The sequence below is a fragment of the Labeo rohita genome, chromosome 4, assembly GCF_022985175.1.
Source record: "Labeo rohita strain BAU-BD-2019 chromosome 4, IGBB_LRoh.1.0, whole genome shotgun sequence".
Classification (NCBI taxonomy): Eukaryota; Metazoa; Chordata; class Actinopteri; order Cypriniformes; family Cyprinidae; genus Labeo; species Labeo rohita.
The window spans coordinates 20,507,562-20,529,781 of record NC_066872.1 but is presented as its reverse complement, the minus strand read 5'-3'; the positions used below and the strand labels follow the sequence as shown (position 1 = coordinate 20,529,781).

Here is a 22,220-nt window from a genome sequence, read left to right as displayed (position 1 = left end):
TGTTTTTTCTTTTTGTTAATTACTCTCATCTTAAACAGGACAAAGTGTCCAAACCCACAGAAAAGCTCCTGGTGAATCAAATGAGATCCACGTGACACACTAATATAAAGATGGCATTTATTAAAGTAGAGAGTGAAGACTTGGAGATTGAAGAAACATTCACAGTCAAGCTTGAAGATGCTGAGGAACAAACAGGTTGGTTTTCATTCTCAAAGTTGAACTCGCACATTTGGTCCTTATTAAAACCTCTACAGAAATGTATGATATGTCTAAAGAAATCATATATGAAGTCATGTGACAAATGACCCCCCTCAAAACGCAGCTGGGCTTTTTTCAGAACTATTTGGCTAGTTTTGAGTAGTAATTGGGCAGGTTTTGTTATGAAAACCTGGCAACTCTGCAGCTGATGCAGGCTGTCAGGTCATGGTCTGCCTGAACTATGTTTGAGCTCCATTTGTCACTCAAACATGAGAATAATGTTTTAAATATTTAAATTCATATTTGAATATACAAAGATGAAATGTTAGGAAAAAATGCAGTGATACTTTTACATATGAAACCAAACCCACCAGTAGGTGGCAGCATGTGTGTCTCTGAGTGGCTTAATAGCCGCGTTTCCATTAAAACCAGTGCGTGTTTCTGCTGTCACTCCCGGGCTTGATTTTCGGGTTTTTCGGCTCAAAGCTGGCCAGTTTGGAATTGAGGAGTAGTTATGAACAAAGGCGAGTTTCTCCGCGTCTAGAAAGGGTTAGCACTGTGGATTATTTCATATAGTTAACTTGCATAGCACCAGCATTAAAGGAGAAGTCCACTTCCAGAACAAAAATTTACAGATAATGTACTCACCTTAAGTCATAAAGAAATTATGTTTTCTGAGGAAAACATTTCAGCATTTTTCTCAATATAACGGACTGCTATGGTCCATATAATGGCTCCAAACTGCAGTTGTAAACGATCCCATCTGAGGAAGAAGGGTCTTAATTTAAGTACTTTTTAATCTCAGCTGCTCGTCTTGTCTTGCTCTCCCTGAACTCTGTCTATTCTGCCTCAAGACAGTTAGGGTATGTCGAAAAACGTGTTTTCTCCACCAATTTCAAAAATCATTTTAAAATCATCCTACATCGCTGCAGAAGTACCGACCCAGTCTTTGCAAATTGAACATGCAAAGAAGATCAAACGCCCATAACAAAAAATGTAAAACAGAGATATAGGACGATTTTGAAGTTGAGGGAGAACATGAGATGGGAGATTTTCGACATACCCTAACTGTCATGACCCGGAAAAAAAAACAGAGTCCAGGCAGAGTAAGACAAGACGAGCGTTTGGCATTAAAAAGTATATAAATTGTATTATTTTTATTAAAATAACCGATCGTTTCACTCGATAAGACCCTTCTTCCTCAGCTGGGATCGTTTACAACCGTATTTGGGATCGTTTGAAGCTGCATTTAAACTGCATTTTGGAAGTTCATAAGTACAATCAAAAGTACAATCTTGACATATCAGACAAATCAGACATACAATCTTTTATTTATTCAATAATATATTTTATCTGTCACCAAGTCTCTTTATACTTGACTGTCTGATGTTCATATATTTATCTCCAAGTATGTCATAAAGTAGCCTATATCATAATCGTGGTTTTTGTTCAGGAGCTTCACTACTCACGTTGTATATTGTTGCTGTTCTGCTGTGGTTTTTGGAGCTATTTTCATCAGTCCATTGTACATCATGTCCATATGTCTTTTAACTGAAGATAACATGAATTTGTCTTTTTTTTTTTTTTTTAACCTTAGACCTGATGGTGCTAAAACAAGAGAGTCAAGACCTGGCTGAAACAGAAGAGAAACAACATGATTTCATAACTGGAGAAAAATCTTTTTGTTGCCTACAGACTGAAAACAATTCCTCTCAAATAGCCGAGGAGACTGGAATTATAAGTCATTTCACCTGCCAGCAGTGTGGAAAGAGTTTTGGTAAAAAAAGAAAGCTTAAAATTCATTTGAAAGTTCACAGTGGAGAGAAGCCTTACACCTGCCAACAGTGTGGAAGGAGTTTCCCTCGAAAAGATAATCTTAAGATTCACATGAGAATTCACACTGGAGAGAAGCCGTTTGTTTGTGGTCAGTGTGGCAAGAGTTTCCCACATAAAGCAACCTTTTATACTCACATGAGAATTCACACCGGAGAGCCGTACACTTGCAAACTGTGTGGAAAAACGGCGAATCGAAAAGGAAATCTTAAGGCTCACATGAGAGTTCACACTGGAGAGAAGCCTTACACATGTGAGCAGTGTGGAAAATGTTTTGTACGTAGGGAAGGCCTTAGTAAGCACATGGAAAATCACTCAAAAGAGAACTCTTTTATATGCCATCAGTGTGGAATGAGTTTCACAGACAGGAATCACCTTCAGAGGCACATAATAACTCACATCGGAGAGGAGCCTTTTATGTGTCATCACTGTGGAAAGACTTTCTCAAAAAAAAGCAAACCTCAAGACTCACATGAGAATTCACACTGGAGAGAAGCCTTTCACATGCCAACACTGTGGAAAGAGTTTCAGACAGAAAGTAACCCTTCAGATTCACATGAGAGTTCACACCACAGAGAGGTCTTTTGACGTATCTTCAGTGTGAATTTCACATATTAATTGGATCCGAAAAGTTATTTGCAAACTCATTCTGGCAAGAAATTGCAATGTTCTGACTGTGGTAAGACGTTTAGAAAGAGGAGCAAATGTAAAAATTCACTTGTGCACTCAGTGTAGAGGAAGTAAGGTACCCGTGGGTCCTTGAAAACCCTGTAAAAGCATTAAATATTAAAAAAAGTCATAAAAACCTTTTGGAGAGGTTTTACTTTTTTGAAGCACAAACAGAGAAGATGCTTGAAAAGCCAAAGTGTCATTGATTGACTGGATATTGTCATGGTAGCTGATTTGCAAGCTAACTTATATGTGCATTACATTTAGACGTAAAGGAAAACTGTAAATCTAACAAAAAATTGTCTGAAAAGATTACATTTTTGGATTGAAACCAGTATAGTTGTGTTAGGATGTTAAGATTTTTTTTTTAAACTATTCATTAAGTCATTTAGAAGTTTTCTTGTCCCTTGAGGCAAAGACTGATGGAGCTTTTCCACTGCATGGTATGGATTGGTACGACTTACTTCTTGGGGGGGGTACAAAACCTAGTACCTAGTACGTTTTTTAATACCACTTCGTTCGAGGTTCCAAGTGAGCCATACTGATACAAAAATGTGACGTTTAAACACTGCAGATCACTTTTTCTACCAAGGCAGTTTGAGAGCTTGTTCAGAGCCAGAGCTTAGTTTCAAATCGTTTTTTTTTTTTTTGTCTTTCAGGGTGCTTTCACACCTGGCACTTGGTTTCGGAACCTGGCGTGTTTCCCCTTTTAGCTTGGTTCGTTTAGGCATATGTGAACACGGCAATCGCGCTCGGATCCGCGCCAAAACAATCAGTCTGAGATCTCCTGAAAGAGGTAGTCTCGGCTCGATAGAAAACTAACTGAAGCATTTCGGTTGTAGTGAGAACGCAATCTGATCCAGCAGACCTATGAACCAGGCTACATAGCATTATATAATGGGTAATTACAGTTTCATGAACAGCAGTAGCTTTGTTGTTTTGCTAATACCGCATAAAATGAACCTGTGAATGTCTGTGTGGGCAGGTCTTCGCCATTCAAAATCAAAACGTGCCTTTTCGTTTTATAATGTCGTCTTATTACTCTCTTTGTATTAGGTGTATTTTAAAAATGTTTTCTTGACGAATACCGGACTCCTGCTCCAAATTATAAAATACTATAATGGCAGCTACAAAAACTGCAACAACAAGTCCGCAAAGCTGTTGTTGCTCTGTCCTGATGGATGACAGCTGAGCGTAATCCCAGAAAATTGTGGAACTTTGACCAAAGAGAGGATGGTTAACTCGCACTTGACTTGCATTAGCTCATTTGGTCCGTTTAGAAACTTTGCTGTGTGAAAGCAAACCGCACCAAGAATAAAAAGCAACATTGTAATCATGTTAGTCCCTGTTTCGGAATAAAGCAATCGATCTACAGGTGTGAAAGCACCCCCAACCCAAAGCACCAGCTCTGAACCAAAAAAAGTGGTTTGTAAGTAGCACCAAAACATTGCTGATCTAGAAGTAAGAACCGGTTGTGTCAGCGCCTGGGGGTCGGGGTTACCATGATCTATAATGTGAACAGTAACTTTTTGACAGGACGGTGAAGATATGACAGGAAGGGAATGGGAGACAGATGGGGGTGGGATCAGGAAAGGTCCACGAGGCGGGATTCGTTCACGGGAAACCCAAAGCTCAACTGATGACGAACAGTAACTTTTGACTGAGCGTTTTCTAAAATAGCAGCTAAACACGAACACGCTGTATTCGCCATGTTTGGATGCCGATGTAGGTTCGCAAAGCTATTGTTGATATTAGGCTTGTTAAAGTACCACGAGAGCAATTTAAAAGTCAGTCGGTTGGTCTGCACGCCGATAATGCATCTTGAACAAGCCTGGTGTGTTTGTGTTTGACGCTGCTGTACAAGCGTTGCTGGAAAAGATAAGACGTGTTCAGTGATGTAAGACCTGGCTTTGTGGTGGCTCTCTAGCCCGTGGAAAAGCAAACCGGTTTTTAGAAGGTTTGCCAGTTGAACTAACTCCAAACCGGCAATAGCACTAGCACTCGTGCCAGTTTGGTTAGAGAGAATCATCTGGATTGGGGAAACGAGACACCAAACCTGCTAGATTTAAATAGTCAGCAACAGCCACCACAGTATTGTTTGTTTGCAAAATCTTTTGTTTTGTCATGTGGGCAATCAAGTGATTTTGGTTTGTTTTATGTAAGGGCGGAGTCATGTATGTGTTCACTGTTTGATTAAGAGCTTCTAAGCTCGAAACATCACCTTTGGTGAGAACATAAATATTCTTTTACCTCTGGTAAAATCTTTGTTTTTTTTTTAATTTAAACAACTTGAAAGAAGAAATGTCTGTATCGTGGTCAATAGATGAGGTGGTGGCACAACTACAACGATTAAGTCTATAATCCCACCCACTTTGAAGCACTACTAAATGGCAGTGCAAAGGCGAGCTTGCCATGCCGAGTTGTACCACTCAGTGGAAAAGTGGCTTTGTGTACCCGCCAAAAAGAGGGTGCTTCTGCCAACAGCTCTAGGAACTATGAAAAGTCTGTTTAAGTCTATTTAAGTTCCTCTTTGTTCACCTTTTATTTATGTGTTGTTTGTGTTACTCGCACTATTTCGCAACCTGGGTTACTATTTGGTTGGTTTCTTTAATAAACTGTTGTTTTATTTTGGAAGTTGTTTTTATCATCTATGGGACTATATGTGACAAACTGCAGAGAAGTTTGTAGAAGAAGAAGATTTACTCCAAAACCTCACGTGAAATCTTTGTTCATTTTGAAATTAAGACAGAAGCATTGTATTGTACCACTAATTATGGTGAGATTCTGAGATTTCTTCATCAGCAGCAACATCAAACTGACACTGATGCTGAAGATCTTTTGTCTGAACCATTTAAACAGCAAAACATTTTTGATAAATGTCTTTGCCAGATCAGCACTGATAAGCAAGATAAACTTAAATACGTTGCAGCTGTGCAAATTCTGCTTGATCAAACAGAACAAAATGGTGTGTATTTCCAGTACATACCAGTAAAGGCTTTGCTGAGTAAGATTGCTCAAAATGACAAAGCATACCAAATGACAATGTGTGTCTTCTTAACCAAGGGAAGACACCAAAGATCAGGATGTTATGGAAGGGTACACTGTTGGAGACCAGTGCAAATGTTGTGAGCTTTCTTCTTTATGCAATCTACATCTACATCTATGAATTTGAGATTAATTTTAAACCTTTAAGTTCAAAAAAGGAAAACATTAACTGACAGCTTTATATTTTAAACTCAGATAAGAAACCTGATAAGAAATGTACATCAAAACTTGAGAATTTTTACCTTTCGTCGTTTAAGATTCAGACTCGAACCCAAAGTTAGTGAACGCCTTTCTGTCTTTGGCTGCTTTTGAGCAGATTTTAAACCCTTTCCTTTAGCAGGAATGAGTGCAGTACCACTCAAAAGATTTGACATGCTTACCTTTATATTTCACATTTTTGAACAATCCTAAAAACGTCAGAATCTCTTTTAGAGAAGATATAATATATTTTAGACCACACACACAACAGTAAAATAAAATAAAGAAATAAACAAATGCAAAGTGGACTAATGTGACTGGTTTATACAGATCATGTGACCATTAAGAAAGCACAACATACTGTAGCTCAACACACTGAAGGACCGACCAGATTCTCCACCACTTCATATTGTAAATTATTAGTCTTCAGTCAATCTTTAAATGTGGCAGTTTGAACATTATAATATGAATAAAAATAACTGACACTAGTAGTACTGTTAGTTTAGCAATAGTAGCAACAGTGTAGATCTATATATATACAAAAGTATAAATATCATATAAGACAAAAGTATAAGTATCATAAATGTGTATGTATTTCGCCAAGAATAAAACTGAATATCTCGGACATGTTTTATTGTTTGTATGTGTTTTCTTTATGGAAATATTTATGCATTTTTGGTATTTTAGACGCACCAGTGTGTGAACAGGACCTTTTATTTTAATCTGGTGGCGTGACGTCACGAGGTTGCGCCGCGCCACAGCATCTCTGTTTTGCCTGAAGAAAGGTTTGTGGTTTTAATCATTTAAACTGTTTAAATCGTTATGATGCGTTGAGTAGACTACAGTTTTTACAAGCGATGTAAAGTATTTTTTTACTGCAACATAGTAATACATTTTCTAACATTCATTAATGTTATTTTGTGTATAAAAAGCGCAATTACACATTAGTAACAAAAACGGTGCGTCTCATTTCGCTCTTTATATCGTGAATCAGTTCTTCGTAAACATGAATTCAGTCAGTGGCAAGTAACGATTGAGAAACTGAGCTTTTTGAATCTCCGAGTCAAATGAATCAAATGCTTCGCAATATGATTCTCTGTTTCGAAGCGCTCGAATCACCGCACGCTGACAACACCTGCTGCTCAAAACAGTCAGATGCAACGAGAACAACAAACACAAACATGTGTAATGACAACTTTTACAAACACAAAATAGTCCATTTTAAGTTTAATCTATCCAATGTAATATCCTTGTAATTAAATATTTAATATTAATCAAAACTAAATAGTAAATGTCTTTGTAATTTATGTTATTTTGTTCATTATTAAGTGTTTTTTGGCTAATTAACTATCACTCAGACTGACTCCCTTCAGTTTGCTGATACTGAACTAGGAAGCTTAAGACACTGACAAAGATTTAGTTTTGATTGATTATACTTTCTGTTAATTATTATCATATTTAATTATTATTACACATTATTTTTTTCTTTTTGTTAATTATTCTCATCTAACAGGACAAAGTGTGCAATCGCACAGAAAAGCTCCTGGTGAATCAACTTAGATGCAAGTGACACTGTTATAAAGATGACGTTTATTAAAGAGGAGAGTGACGACATGAGGATTGAAGAAACGTTCAGTGTCAAACAAGAACAGATTGAGAAACAAACAAGTTGGTTTTCATTCTTAAAGCTGAACTATTTTCTGCATCAATTTGGAGTGATATGTAAAGGGCAGTCTCTGTATCATTCTAGAGAGTGGTGTAGGAATTTAGTTCTGTGATTAAGAACAAAAGGTACCGTCTTCAAACATTTCAGGCATATTAAGAACATTCAAGTTGTGTTGTCTATCCGATTTTGCCATATGTTGATATAAAACATATAGAAAATATCATACTTGAAGAACGTTTTTAAAATGGCGAACAGACTGTACACTCTTAAAAATAAATAAAAATAAACAGTCAATACTGATTTTGCCAGAATCGGACCTACACTTTTAAAAATAAAGGTGCTTTAAAAGGTTCTTCACAGCGATGCCATAGAAGCACATTTTTTGTCTAAATGGTTCCATTAACAAGCTTTAACATCTGAAGAACCTTTCTGTTTCACAAAAGGTTCTATGTGGTGAAAGAAGGTTCTTCAGACTAAAAAAAGGTAAGAAAGAGATGGTTCTATAAAGAACCTTTGACTCCTTGTGGAACCAAAAAAGGTTCTTCTATGGCTTCGCTGTGAAGAACCTTTTAAAGCACCTTTATTTTTAAGAGTGTAGGTCCGATTCTGGCAAAATCAGTATTGACTATTTCAGAATTATTTAAGGAATCAGGAGACAGCAGATTGTGATTTTTACAAACTTTGTCATAACAAAGTTATGAATTTAGGACCTGTAGGTGCTGCTGATCCCAAATTCAACATGTACCCTCAGATTGTGGTGCTGGTGAAGTGTACTCAAAGTGTGTTTTTATGGATGCATTGCATTAAGGAAATTAAAAGTCAGGTTAACATCAAGTTCCCAGCATCACAAATTTCAAAATTCTGATCATTTTTTAGAACAGTCCTGTAATAATACGAGCCAGTTCTAATGGGAATCCATTTGTGTTATGCTACCCTGGTAGTTTATAACAACATGTAAACTGTGAACCAAAAATGTTGTTTCTAGGACTACTGTTATTGAAAGAAAAGTTTTTTTTTTTTAACTTGTGGTGGTGCTATAGTGCTGGTCCTAGAGAGCCTAAAGTTGGTTAGATTACTATTCAGGACCACCCCAATCAGTGTGCCAAATGTGATAATTTTGGAAGGTATAGTTTGTACAGCTTCCATAGACTCACATTGAGGAGGAATAGGAAAAACATACAACAAACATTTTTTTTATGTTCAGGTAATACAATCAGACTACATTTTATTTGACGGGGCAGTAAAGGGTCTGGATAATGGGTAGAGGGCGTTCCTCTAAAACTTCCCCAAAAACTTTGAGAACAAGTGGTCTAAATGTTTTGATGTCTGTTGCTTTATGCCGTTAACTGGGATTAAACATTTATATCGTTTTTCACCTTAGACCTGATGTCGCTGAAAGAGGAGAGTCAAGACCTGAATGATGTAAAGGAAGAGAAACATCTGTATGAGATAACTGCAGAACAACATTTTAGTTGCTTACAGACTGAAAAGGAGTCCTCACAAAAAAAAATCTAATACGACTAGATCCAAAAGTTATTTCAACTGCCAACAGTGTGGAAAGAGTTTCACTAAAAAAGCAAAGCTTAAAATCCACATGAGAATTCACAATGGAGAAAAGCCTTTCACCTGCCAACAGTGTGGAAAAAGTTGTACTGAAAAAGGAAACCTTAAAAAAACATATGAGCGTTCACACTGGAGAGAAGCCTTACACATGCCCTGAGTGTGGAAATAGTTTCACTCGATTAGAAAGTCTTAAAGTCCACATGAGAATTCACACTGGAGAGAGCCCTTACACCTGTCAACAGTGTGGAATGAGTTTTACACACAAATCAACAATTAATGCCCACATGAGACTTCATACTGGAGAGAAACCTTACATATGCCCTCACTGTGGAAAGTGTTTTAAACATCAAGGAACCATTAACGGCCACATGAGAATTCACACTGGAGAAAAGCCGTTCACATGTGATCAGTGTGGAAAAAGGTTCAGAAGTAAAGTAAACCTCAATTGCCACATGAAGATTCACTCAAGAGAGAACATTTTTATATGCCATCTTTGTGAAAGGAGTTTCACAGAGAGGGAACATCTTAAGAATCACATAATTACGCACACTGGAGAGAAGCCTTTCATGTGCCTTCACTGTGGAAAGAGTTTCACAGTTAAAGGAAACCTAAAGACTCACATGAGGATTCACTCTGGAGAGAAGCCGTTCACGTGTCTACAGTGTGAAATGAGTTTCACATATACCACAGATCTGAAACGTCATTTGCAAACTCATTCTGGAAAGAAATTGCAATGTTCCTTGGTATGACCAGGTATAAAAAACATCATTTTTGAAAACCTATTTTTGTTTTTTGTGTGAAAAGAGTTTTATAGTTTAACTGGCTCAGTGTTTTGGCACCAGAATATATGTATCTGTGTGAACTTAGCTTTGGCAAGAGAGTCATCACATTTATATTTGATTTAGATTAATATGTTAAAATTAATATATTACATAAACTTCCATTTTGCAGTAAATTAATGTTTCAAATAAAACGACATACAGTGAATGAAATAATGGATATTGCACAGCATTTTTAGATTAATCTTTAGTGAGAGAATTCACAGGTTTTCACTATGGACATGATTAGGGATACTTTTTCATTTGGAAGCTGGTTTAAGGTTTAAATTTTAAAAATAAATTAGTGAACACTTTGAAATCTCTAATTATCAGCAAGATAAAACATTACATAGAGGTTTTCCTGCTAAATGAGGATCAATAAGTTAATTTCATGAGGTTCACCTACTTTCTCTAACCTCAACTGTAAATTACTATTTAATGTAGTAGAAATGATTGTCACAAATCCAAATTTTGGATCGTCTTGGATCGTTTGGATCGAGTTTTAGTTTGTAATTATTTAGCTTATAGCAGAACTCAGAAAAATATACACTACAATAAAAACACTTACAGGGGAGGTTAAAAAATTAATTATATCGTTACAGTGGCATCTGTTAAGGGTTTGGTATATATTAGGCAGTGAACAGCATTATTATAAGCAAGTGAACAGTTAGTTTTTGAATTTCATGTGTTGGAAGCAGGAAAAATGGGCAAGTGAAAAGATCTGAATGACTTTGACAAGGACCAAACAGTGATGGCTGGACGACTGGGTCAGAGCACTTCCAAAACAGCACATTTTGAAGGGTGTTCCCGGTATGCAGTGGTTAGTACCTACCAAAAGTGATGTGAGGAAGGACAACCAGTGAAACGGCAGCATGGTCGTGAGCATCCAGGGCTCATTGATGCAAAGTTAGAATGACTGATCTGATCAAACAAAGGTCATAATGTAGCTCAAATAGTTGAAAAATACAGTTATCTATAGGTCTGCGCAGCTGGAGATATGTCAGAGTGCCCATAAGGACTCCTGTCCATAGTCGAAAATGCCAACAATAGGCATGTGAGCATCAGAAGTGGACCATGGACCAGTGAAAGGTGAATCTGGGTCCTGCTGTTAAAGTCTTCAGTGGTAAGTAATCCAGTCTCCAAACAATATATGCTAAACTCCACAGATGAGGCTGCAGAATATTCCAATAACGGCTTAGTCTGTAATCCACACAAAGATGAAACCCAGTCCAAAGACGAACACATGAACACAAAATGCTACCCATGTAGTAAAAAACACACCAGATACTAATGTAACCTTGGTTCCCTAAGATACGGGAATGAGTGTTGTGTAAAATGCTATGGGGAAACTCATGATTACTCTGAATACTGAAGCCTGAATTGTTCACATTCGTTTAGCTGCACAAACAAATGGTGCTTCAGCCTGCCAAAATGGGTGGAGCCAACTGCTATGTAAGTCGATTCTGAGCGCCATTTCATAAGAATCTTTCAGCTGATAAACATCTGTCAACTCTACCTGTAGTGGGCCCACACCGGACCTATTTTGAATAGTTTTAATGGTTAATAGTTGATGTTTGTAATGGTTGGAATGATATTTGTAGTTGGTTTTTGTGTTTTTTCCAACAGGGATGACCACTGCTTGCAGTCATGAAATATTTCAATTGTGATGGCTATTTGTTGTGAAAAACGGGTCTGATTCAGGTTCTAAATTTAACAGTGCAGCTCAGGTCGGGTCGGGTCAAAAGACCTTGGGTATGAGCCAGGTTCAAGCTTCAGTTTAAAGTCTCCCTTATGAAAATTAACCATGGTTTTTACCACAAGTAAAACCAAAAAACAATGGTTACTATAGTTAAACCATGGTAACCACAAATTAACCATGGTCTTGCTACACTAACCATAGTTTAACCATGGTATTTGTAGTAAAACTATGGCTATACAAATGGTAATCAATGCATCAAAAAAAAAAACACGGTTACTACACTTTTACTATAATAAAACCATGATTAATTTTTGCAAGGGCTGTGCAGACTTCATCTGCAAAAGGTTTTATTTAATATTATCCACCTCAACCAAGTGAATTTTATGAATAATAGAGCTTTCAGTGACAATGTAAGATTGTTGCTTCACCTATTTTTGACAGACCATATGATATATATATATATGAAGAGTTCAGATGCAAAACGCCTTAAAGCCATCTCGGTCAAAAATGAGATAATGATACTGAGTGAATGCTCTCGACACACATTATAGGTCCATCAAATACTTTTACTTCAAACTCAATAAAAAATCCCAGCCTCAGCCCAATCAGAAGTACCAGTACTTACATAGAAACCTAAACATCGGAGCCTGGCAAAAAAATCCTTTTTTTAAAGAAAGACATCAGATGGATTTAGAGGCTTTTGCATCTGAACTCTTCATATATATATATATATATATATATATATATATATATATATATATATATATATAACACAAACACTCATATGTCTTGTTATTCAAAACCTGTAGCTGGAATAAACGATTTCTGAACTCAAACCATTTTGCCTTTTAGACAGAATTTCACACATTATTCTTAAATTAGTTGTTTAAAGTACAACACTGAACAACATGTATATAAAATTGATATTTCACCACTGAATAGCTCTGATAGGTATTTTCTGTATGTAACTTTCTAGCCAAATAAATGTACATTTACGGGACTTTTATTTTGGGCTGGCGATATGACGTCATACGGCTGCGCCGCGCTCCACTGTCTGTGATTCTGCTGAAGAAAGGTTTGTGTTTTAGGCATTTATAGTGTTTAAATCGATTCAAAGCATTCAGTCGGTTTTACAGTTTTTACAGGAGGTGTAAAATGAAGTAAATATTATCGAATGTACCATTGTAATACCCTATATAACTTTAATGCACGTTATTTTGCGAGTAAAGGACATCCACACATGAATAACAGAATAGACACGTTTCATATCGCTCCCTATATAGTAAATCAGGTAAACACGAATTCGGCCACTGGACAGTAGCCAGTCTGAAGGTAAGAAAAAACTGAGCTTTTCGAAACTCTGAGTCAGATGAACCAAATGGTTCGCGAAATGATTCAGTGATTCGAAGCGCTCCTTTCACCTCGCTATGAAGTCGCATGCTGATCAAAACAGTAGTGTGAATGCGACGAGAACAAACACTAACAATTCTCAAAAGTTTTAGTTAATGTCTATTCCATTAAATGTTTTCTACAAATTATTAAATAGCAAATAATAAACATATCAATATGAACTTTAAATATACATTGTGTTCTTTTATTAATCTTCAGTGAACTAGGGTTAGAACTAGGTTACTGAACTTGAACTATGTAGCTGACTGAGATACACTTTTTTTCTTTCTGTTAATTTTTTTTTTCTTAAATAGGAAAAGTGCCCAAACACAGAAAAACTCCTGGTGGATCAACTGAGATCCACGTGACACACTATTATAAAGATGGCGTGTATTAAAGAGGAGAGTGAAGAGATGAAGATTGAAGAAACGATCAGAGTCAAACTTGAAGATACTGAGGAACAAACAGGTTAGTTTCATTCTCAAAGCTGAACTCACTCATTTGATCAATTTTAAAGTGAAGCAGTCAGTTTAAGTTTACATTTTTACTTAAATTGTTTTCCATTTTAATTAAAACACACACATATATATATATATATATATATATATGGCTGGGAGGAAAAAAGGACGTTTTGTTCTTGCAATATCAGTGTGTGACATCACAGGGTTGTTTTGCTCCATTGGCTGGTTAATATAAGCATTTCTTTACTTTTTGAACACACAAATGTTTTTGGCTTTCACCATAGTTTGGTGAAAAACACAGGCGATTTCAATGTATTACTCACAGTCTGTGAACTATTATATTGTTTCTGTGTACACGCATGCTCACAAAAAGGCTTCCTTGCGCATCTTCTTGAGCAACACATATTGTTTCTGACCCGCTCTTCACCCCAAACAAGCAGTTTTACGACTTCTTCCACCAGTAACTGTAGTACTGCTCGTCCCCCTCACCATATCGGCACAAATGCATAAGCAGTAGGACTTATTATGAGCTCAACAGTCCTTTTAAGTTTGTCTTTCTCTATTTTAAAACAAGTGAGTGGTCAAAGAGTAAAAAAAAAAATTATATTACTTCATTGGCCAATGGAGCAAAATAACCCTGTGACGTCACACGCTGTGGTATTGCAAGATGGTGGCACCCTTGCTCCACAAGCCATAACAAAATATACTTTTCTCTTCAAAAAAAGTGGAAATCAGTTTACTAAATGATGTAAACTTAACTGCTTCACCTTCACTTTAAAATGTCCAGCTCTACAGAAATGAATGATATTTTTGAAAAATATCATGAGTGTTCTAATTAAAGTGCTTTTATCTGACATGAACTGGGTCGCCTTATGTGGACAGACATGTTGAGATCACATGACCAGACAAATACAAATACTGCCTTCAAGTTAACCTGAGCCTGCTAAGAATTATTCGAATTAGATTAGAATGATTTCTGAAGGATCATGTGACACTGAAGACTGGAGTAATGATGCTGAAAATTCAGCTTTGCATCATAGAATTAAATGACATTTTAAAATATATTCACATAGAAAACCATTATTTTAATCTGTAATAATATTTTGCAATATTACTGTTTTTCTATATTTTTGATGAACTAAAGGCCTTGATAAGCATAGGAGAATTCCTTTAAAAAATTGTAAATATTATAAAAATATTTGGAACACTCAGTGACATTATAATATTGACTGAAAAAAAATAGTTCCAAATAGAGATCACAGCAGAACAGTTGTGCATTTCTGAATATCTCCCCTGTCTGTTTTGTTACTGAATGATTCAGCATGTTTGAATGAATCAAATGAGTGAATGATTCAATGACTCATTCATAAATACTGTGTCATAATGACTAGGGCTGCAACAATTAATCGCACAATGTCGTGAGGCGCGTTTAGTCAATGAAGCCGGTACTTTGATTAGTAGTAAAGCTCCATCATGTGCGTTCAGCTGGAGCGGCAAGTAATACACAGAGCCGTAAAGCACTGACAAGCTACGCCAAAATCGCGATTCGATTTTGCGCGCGATTTTGGCGTAGCTTGTCAGTGCTTTACTCCACACCTGGACAGACAGCTTTGTTGACCAGTCTTACAGATATTTCTCCATGTTCCTACCTTTCGGCACGCCCAAACCTTTTGCCATGCCCATTGCTCCAGCCTGCGGTTATCCCTACTTGGAGAATTCATAAAAAGTTTTGTTTTTAGTTGAAAATGGTGTAAACATACCCTAAATGTATTGATACACGTTGTCTTGTGCCATTGAACTGCTTTTAAAGAAGTCCACTTCCAGAACAAAAATTAACAGATAATGTATTCCCCTTGTCATCCAAGATGTTCTTTCTTTCTTTAGTCATAAAGAAATTGTTTTTTGAGGAAAACATTTCGGATTTTTTTTCCATATGACAGACTGCTATAGTGCCCTGAGTTTGAACTTCCAAAATGCAGTTTAAGTGCGGCTTCAAACGATCCCAAATGCGGTTGTAAACTATCCCAGCCAAGGAAGAATGGTCTTATCTAGCGAAATAATCGGTAATTTTCATTTAAAAATACAATTTAAATACTTTTTAATCTCAAACGCTCGTCTTGTCTTGTTCTAGCTAAGCTCTGTGTATTCTGGCTCAAGACAGAGTGTGTCGAAGACTCCAATCGTATTTTCTCCCTCAACTTCAAAAATCATTTTAAAATCATCCTACATTGCTGCAGAAGTTCCGAACCAGTCTTTGCAAAGTAAACATATAAAGAAGATCAAACACCCTTAACAAAAAAGGTAAAACAGCGATATAGGATGATTTTGAAGTTGAGGGAGAACATGAGATGGGAGTTTTTTGACATACCCTAACTGACATGAACCGCAAGACAAGACGAGCATTTGACATTAAAAAGTATATAAATTATATTATATTTATGAAAATAACCAATCGTTATGCTAGATAAGAACCTTCTTCCTCGGCTGGGATCGTTTGAAGCCGCATTTAAACTACATTTTGGAAGTTCAAACTCAGGGCACCATAGACGATCCACTATATGGAGAAAAATCCTGAAATGTTTTCCTCAAAAAACGTAACTTCTTTACAACTGAAGAAAGAAAGGCATGAACATCTTGGATGACAAGGGGGTGAGTACATTATCCGTAAATTTTTGTTCTGGAAGTGTTCTTCTCATTTAACTTTTTATTTGTTGTTTTTTCACCTTAGACCTAATGCCCCTGAAAGAAGAGGAAGAAGAACTTGATGAAATTGAAGAGGAATATCAGTATGAGGATCTTCAAAAGACAGGAACTAGACGTGACTTCGCTTGTTTTCGGTTTGGAAAGAGTTTCAGTCAACAAGGAAACCTTGAAGTCCACATGAGAATTCACACTGGAGAAAAGCCTTTCACCTGCGAACAGTGTGGAAAACGTTTCACTCGTAAAATAGGTCTTTCAAGGCACATGAGAATTCACACTGGTGAAAAGCCTTACACATGCCCTCAATGTGGAAAACGTTTCTGTCAAAGTGGAAACCTTAAAATCCACATGAGAATTCACAGTGGGAAGAGCTATTTTACCTGCAAACAGTGTGGGAAAAGTTTCACTCAAAAAATAAGTCATGACAAGCACATGAGAATTCACACCGGAGAAAAGCCTTATACCTGCCCTCTGTGCGGAATGAGTTTCACCCTAAAAGAAAACTTTACCAGGCATCTGAGAATTCACCCGGGAGAAAATCTTTACACATGCCAACACTGTGGAGAGAGTTTTGCTCAACATGAAAACCTTACTGTTCACATGAGAGTTCACACAGAAGAGAAGCCTTACTTATGTCCTCAGTGTGGAAAAAGTTTCCATCATCATAGAAACCTTACAGCTCACATGAATGTTCACACTGGAAAAAAGCCTTTCACCTGCCAACAGTGTGGAAAACGTTTCACTCGTAAAATAGGTCTTAAAAGACACATGAGAATACACAATGGAGAAAGTCCCTTCACCTGCCAACAGTGTGGAAGAAGGTTCACTCAAAAAGGAAGCCTTAACAGGCACATGACAATGCACACAGGGGAGAAGCCTTACACATGCCAGCAGTGTAGAAAAACCTTCACTCGTAAAATAGGTCTTGAAAGGCATGTGAGAATTCACACTGGAGAAAAGCCTTACAAATGCCAACAGTGTGGAAAAGGTTTCATTCAACAAGGAAACCTGACAGTCCACATGAGAATACACAATGGAGAGAATCCCTTCACCTGCCAACAATGTGGAAGATGCTTCAATCATAAAGGAAGCCTTAACAGGCACATGAGAACTCACACTGGAGAGAGGCCTTACGCATGCCATCAGTGTGGAAAGAGTTTTGATCAGTATGGAAACCTTAAAGTCCACATGAAAATCCACGCTAAGGCATCTGACAATGACATGATAATTATCACAATATAATTTTTCTTTATAAAATGACAAAGCGTGTTCAGTATTAGGTCTATGAGCCAAAAGCAGTACTAAACAGCGCTATGTTTATCCGCTTGTGTTTGGCTCAAATAGTGTTTACTTGCTGGTCGGTCTTGATCACACAACCACATCCAAAAAGAAGAGCTTGACTAAGTGAAGAACACAAAATTCTTGTTGGTTTAGTTTAAAAGAGAAATTCACTTCCAGAACAAAGATTTACAGATAGTGTACTCACCCTCTTGTCATCCAAGATGTTTATGTTTTTCTTCAGTTGTAAAGAAATTATGCTTCTTGAGGAAAACATTTCACGAATAATCTCCATATAGTGGACTTTAATGATGCCCCCAAGTTTCCAAGTTCCAAAAGGCAGTTTAAATACAGCTTCAGATGGCTTTAAACGCTCCCAGCCGAGGAAGATCTAAGGTCTTATCTAGCGAAACGATCAGTCATTTTCTAAACAAATTGACAGTTTCTATACTTTTTAACCTCAAATGCTCGTCTTGTCTCGTCTCTGTGATGCGCATGCATAGCCTGTATAATCTGGGTTATTACAGTTAGGGTATGTCGAAAAACTCCCGGCTTGTTTTTTTTTAATGTCAAAATCGTCCTACATCGCTGTTTTACCTTTTTTTGTGCTTGATCTTTTTTTGCATGTTCACTTGGGTTGGTTCTTCTGCAACGATGTAGGACAATTTTGAAATTGGGAAAGAAAATGAGATGGGAGTTTTTCGACATACCCTAACTGTATTGACTGTATTGACCTGGAAAAATACAGTTCACGCAAACCTAGACAAGATGAGCGTGTCGGCGCGAATAGCCTCGCGATTAGTGCCATGACATACAGTGCAATTGCGCTCACGGCAACCCGAGTTCGAATCCCGGCTCGTGGTCCTTTGCCGATCCCATTCCCCTCTCTCTTCACCCAATGCTTTCCTGTCTGATCTACACTGTCCTGTCCAAATAAAGGAAATAAAAAAGCCCAAAAATAAATCTAAAAAAAAAACAAAAAACACCTAGACAAGACGAGCGGTTGAGGTTAAAAAGTATATGAATTGTCAATTCGTTTTGAAAATGACCAATCGTTTTGCTATATAAGACCCTTTTTCCTTGGGGGCACCATTGAAGTCCACTATGGAGATGATTCCTGAATTTTTTTCCTCAAGAAACATCATTTCTTATCGACTGAAGAAAGACATGAACATCTTGGATGACAATGGGATGAGTACGTTATCTGTAAATTTTCATTCTGGAAGTGAACTTCTCCTTTAAACACAGTGCTGACATTTTAAACAGAAAAAAGCACTGTGCCATGAATGATCTAGTTGGAAGGCTCTTCCATGGATTTACTGTAGTCACACTAATTACACCATGTATTGTGGCAGAAATGAGGAACATATATGGAACTTTATTATATTAATGTAGACATTTATTAAAGGGGACTTCATATGCCCCTTTTACAAGATGTAATAGGTAATAAACGAGGTCTCAGGTGTCCCCAGAATGTGTCTGTGAAGTTTCAGCTCAAAATACCCCACGGATCATTTGTACCATACTGTAACTGCCTCTTTTTGGCTTGGAGAAAAAAATGTGCTGTTTTTGTGTGTTTACCCTTAAATGCAACATATCCAGGACACTTATCCAGAACAAGTATGGCGTTTAAAACAATACTAATAATAATACTAAGTATTATTAATTAAGAATAAAATAACAAGGCCACAATATAAAACACTAAAACAATTAATTAAAAAAAATGTTATATGTGTATGCGTACAGCTCTGATTTATTTTAAACCAGTGCTTGACCATCATTGTAAAATGCTTTATATTATATATCTACTTTAATTTCAATTGGTTACATTTTCTATGATAGTCGTCAGTCCTACTCCTATTCCTTATTAGTTTACACAAGACACGTGGTACCTTACTGTGCAAGCATTTGAAAATTAATTTTATATAAGACAGATTTATAAAATACATACAACTTAGCATATTCTGTTTTTTAAAACAATGATGCCATTGATTCTATTTTTTATCCATTACCTTCACAGCCTGATTCTATGACATCTTGAGGGTTTTAATTGCAGAATCATTTGTCATGAATCCAAACTGTACTACAAAATCATTGGGACAAAATCATTTTGTGTATAAAGTGATGAGCTGTCTTAAATTCAGATGTACTGTCTAATTAATGTAAAAAAAAAGAGTCTTTATATGTTTTATCAAATTTGAGTTGGGAATCTTAAGACAATTCGTAAAAACTTGAATTAATTTACCTTCTCTATTTGTTCATTTTGCACCATCTTTTGTATTTTTTCATTTGTTTTTTTAATTAGAAAAACACATTAAAAATTGTTTCCTTGATTTTCAAAGTGAGTTGATTCTTCAAGGTGATTTTTCCTAACCGAAGTGTTTTCATGCAGAAAATAACATTGTCATTAGACTGGTTGTTAGCTTTTTTTTTTTATTATATTATCCAAAGGTACATCAGCTGTCAAACCATTAGGCCAGGGGGCACCAAACTTGGTGTCCTGCAGAGTTTAGCTCCAACTTGCCTCAACACGCCTGCCTGGAAGTTTCAAGTATACCTATTAAGTCCTTGATTAGTTGGTTCAGGTGTGTTTGATTAAGGTTGGAGCTGAACTCTGTGGGACACCGGCCCTCCAGGACCAAGTGTGGTGACCCCTACATTAGGCAGTAAAGGCTTAGGAGTTTGGTGGGAGTTTGATCAAACTATGGCAGTGATACAGCAAATTGATATGCTAAATCAAAGACTTCGCAGTCCACAGAGCCATTTAGTGTAGGGTATGTGCACTAAAAATAGTCTCCTGGCTACCATGTCAGAAACTGCAATTCTTAAAACAAATAAAAATAAAATTATAGCTGCTTTTGCCTAGACAAATGCGAGGGAGCCAGCTGGTGGCTGAAAATATGTGAAAACCAGTCTTAAGTAGCTGGGGTATATTTGTAGCAATATCCAAAAATACATTACGATATTAAGTGAAGATCATGTTCCATGAAGATATTTTGTAAAATTCCTACTGTAAATATATAACAACTCAATTTTGTATTAATAATATGCATTGTTAAGAACTACAGGTCCTTTTCAAAAAATTAGCATATTGTGATAAAGTTCATTATTTTCTGTAATGTACTGATAAACATTAGACTTTCATATATTTTAGATTCATTACACACAACTGAAGTAGTTTCAAGCCTTTTATTGTTTTAATATTGATGATTTTGGCATACAGCTCATGAAAACCCAAAATTCCTATCTCAAAAAATTAGCATATCATGAAAAGGTTCTCTAAACAAGCTATTAACTTAATCATCTGAATCAACTAATTAACTCTAAACACCTGCAAAAGATTCCTGAGGCTTTTAAAAACTCCCAGCCTGGTTCATTACTCAAAACCGCAACCATGGGTAAGACTGCCGACCTGACTGCTGTCCAGAAGGCCATCATTGACACCCTCAAGCAAGAGGGTAAGACACAGAAAGAAATTTCTGAACGAATAGGCTGTTCCCAGAGTGCTGTATCAAGGCACCTCAGTGGGAAGTCTGTGGGAAGGAAAAAGTGTGGCAGAAAACGCTGCACAACGAGAAGAGGTGACCGGACCCTGAGGAAGATTGTGGAGAAGGACCGATTCCAGACCTTGGGACCTGCGGAAGCAGTGGACTGAGTCTGGAGTAGAAACATCCAGAGCCACCGTGTACAGGCGTGTGCAGGAAATGGGCTACAGGTGCCGCATTCCCCAGGTCAAGCCACTTTTGAACCAGAAACAGCGGCAGAAGCGCCTGACCAGGGCTACAGAGAAGCAGCACTGGACTGTTGCTCAGTGGTCCAAAGTACTTTTTTTCGGATGAAAGCAAATTTTGCATGTCATTCGGAAATCAAGGTGCCAGAGTCTGGAGGAAGACTGGGGAGAGGGAAATGCCAAAATGCCTGAAGTCCAGTGTCAAGTACCCACAGTCAGTGATGGTCTGGGGTGCCATGTCAGCTGCGGTCAATGCAGCTAGCTATCAGGAGATTTTGGAGCACTTCATGCTTCCGTCTGCTGAAAAGCTTTATGGAGATGAAGATTTCATTTTTCCGCACGACCTGGCACCTGCTCACAGTGCCAAAACCACTGGTAAATGGTTTACTGACCATGGTATTACTGTGCTCAATTGGCCTGCCAACTCTCCTGACCTGAACCCCATAGAGAATCTGTGGGATATTGTGAAGAGAAAGTTGAGAGACGCAAGACCCAACACTCTGGATGAGCTTAAGGCCGCTATCGAAGCATCCTGGGCCTCCATAACACCTCAGTAGTGCCACAGGCTGATTGCCTCCATGCCACGCCGCATTGAAGCAGTCATTTCTGCAAAAGGATTCCCGACCAAGTATTGAGTGCATAACTGAACATAATTATTTGAAGGTTGACTTTTTTTGTATTAAAAACACTTTTCTTTTATTGTTCGGATGAAATATGCTAATTTTTTGAGATAGGAATTTTGGGTTTTCATGAGCTGTATGCCAAAATCATCAATATTAAAACAATAAAAGGCTTGAAACTACTTCAGTTGTGTGTAATGAATCTAAAATATATAAAAGTCTAATGTTTATCAGTACATTACAGAAAATAATGAACTTTATCACAATATGCTAATTTTTTGAAAAGGACCTGTATATTTGGACAACTTTAAAGGTGATTTCCTCAATATTTAGATTTTTTTGGCACCCTCAGA

At 37.1% G+C, this 22,220-nt stretch overlaps 4 protein-coding genes across 9 annotated transcripts in view; 3 read left to right on the top strand and 1 right to left on the bottom strand.

Annotated features, from left to right (window-relative positions):
- The window catches only part of LOC127164226 (gastrula zinc finger protein XlCGF8.2DB-like), a 30,740-nt gene extending 20,749 nt beyond the window's left edge, over positions 1–9,991 (top strand). Inside the window, exons 3-4 of the mRNA XM_051108033.1 lie at positions 1,796–2,430; positions 9,301–9,991. Coding sequence (XP_050963990.1) covers positions 1,796–2,430; positions 9,301–9,921 — 1,256 coding nt within the window. The 3' untranslated portion in view covers positions 9,922–9,991. The remainder of the gene's footprint in view (positions 1–1,795; positions 2,431–9,300) is intronic.
- LOC127164190 (gastrula zinc finger protein XlCGF57.1-like) overlaps positions 1–19,839 on the top strand; it is a 93,598-nt gene extending 73,759 nt beyond the window's left edge. The window contains exons 1-3 of one of the 5 annotated variants that reach the window (XM_051107969.1): positions 12,705–12,764; positions 13,393–13,546; positions 16,268–19,839. In XM_051107969.1, coding sequence (XP_050963926.1) covers positions 13,462–13,546; positions 16,268–17,481 — 1,299 coding nt within the window. In that variant the 5' untranslated portion in view covers positions 12,705–12,764; positions 13,393–13,461 and the 3' untranslated portion in view covers positions 17,482–19,839. Of the gene's footprint in view, positions 1–190; positions 196–12,704; positions 12,765–12,805; positions 13,022–13,392; positions 13,547–15,993; positions 16,189–16,267 lie in introns of those variants that run through there. The other 4 variants (XM_051107968.1, XM_051107971.1, XM_051107970.1 and 1 more) reach the window with 4 other exon arrangements.
- LOC127164203 (gastrula zinc finger protein XlCGF7.1) overlaps positions 1–22,220 on the bottom strand; it is a 240,762-nt gene that overhangs the window by 63,859 nt on the left and 154,683 nt on the right. The window lies entirely within an intron of this gene.
- The window catches only part of LOC127164192 (gastrula zinc finger protein XlCGF8.2DB), a 103,765-nt gene that overhangs the window by 39,957 nt on the left and 41,588 nt on the right, over positions 1–22,220 (top strand). The window lies entirely within an intron of this gene.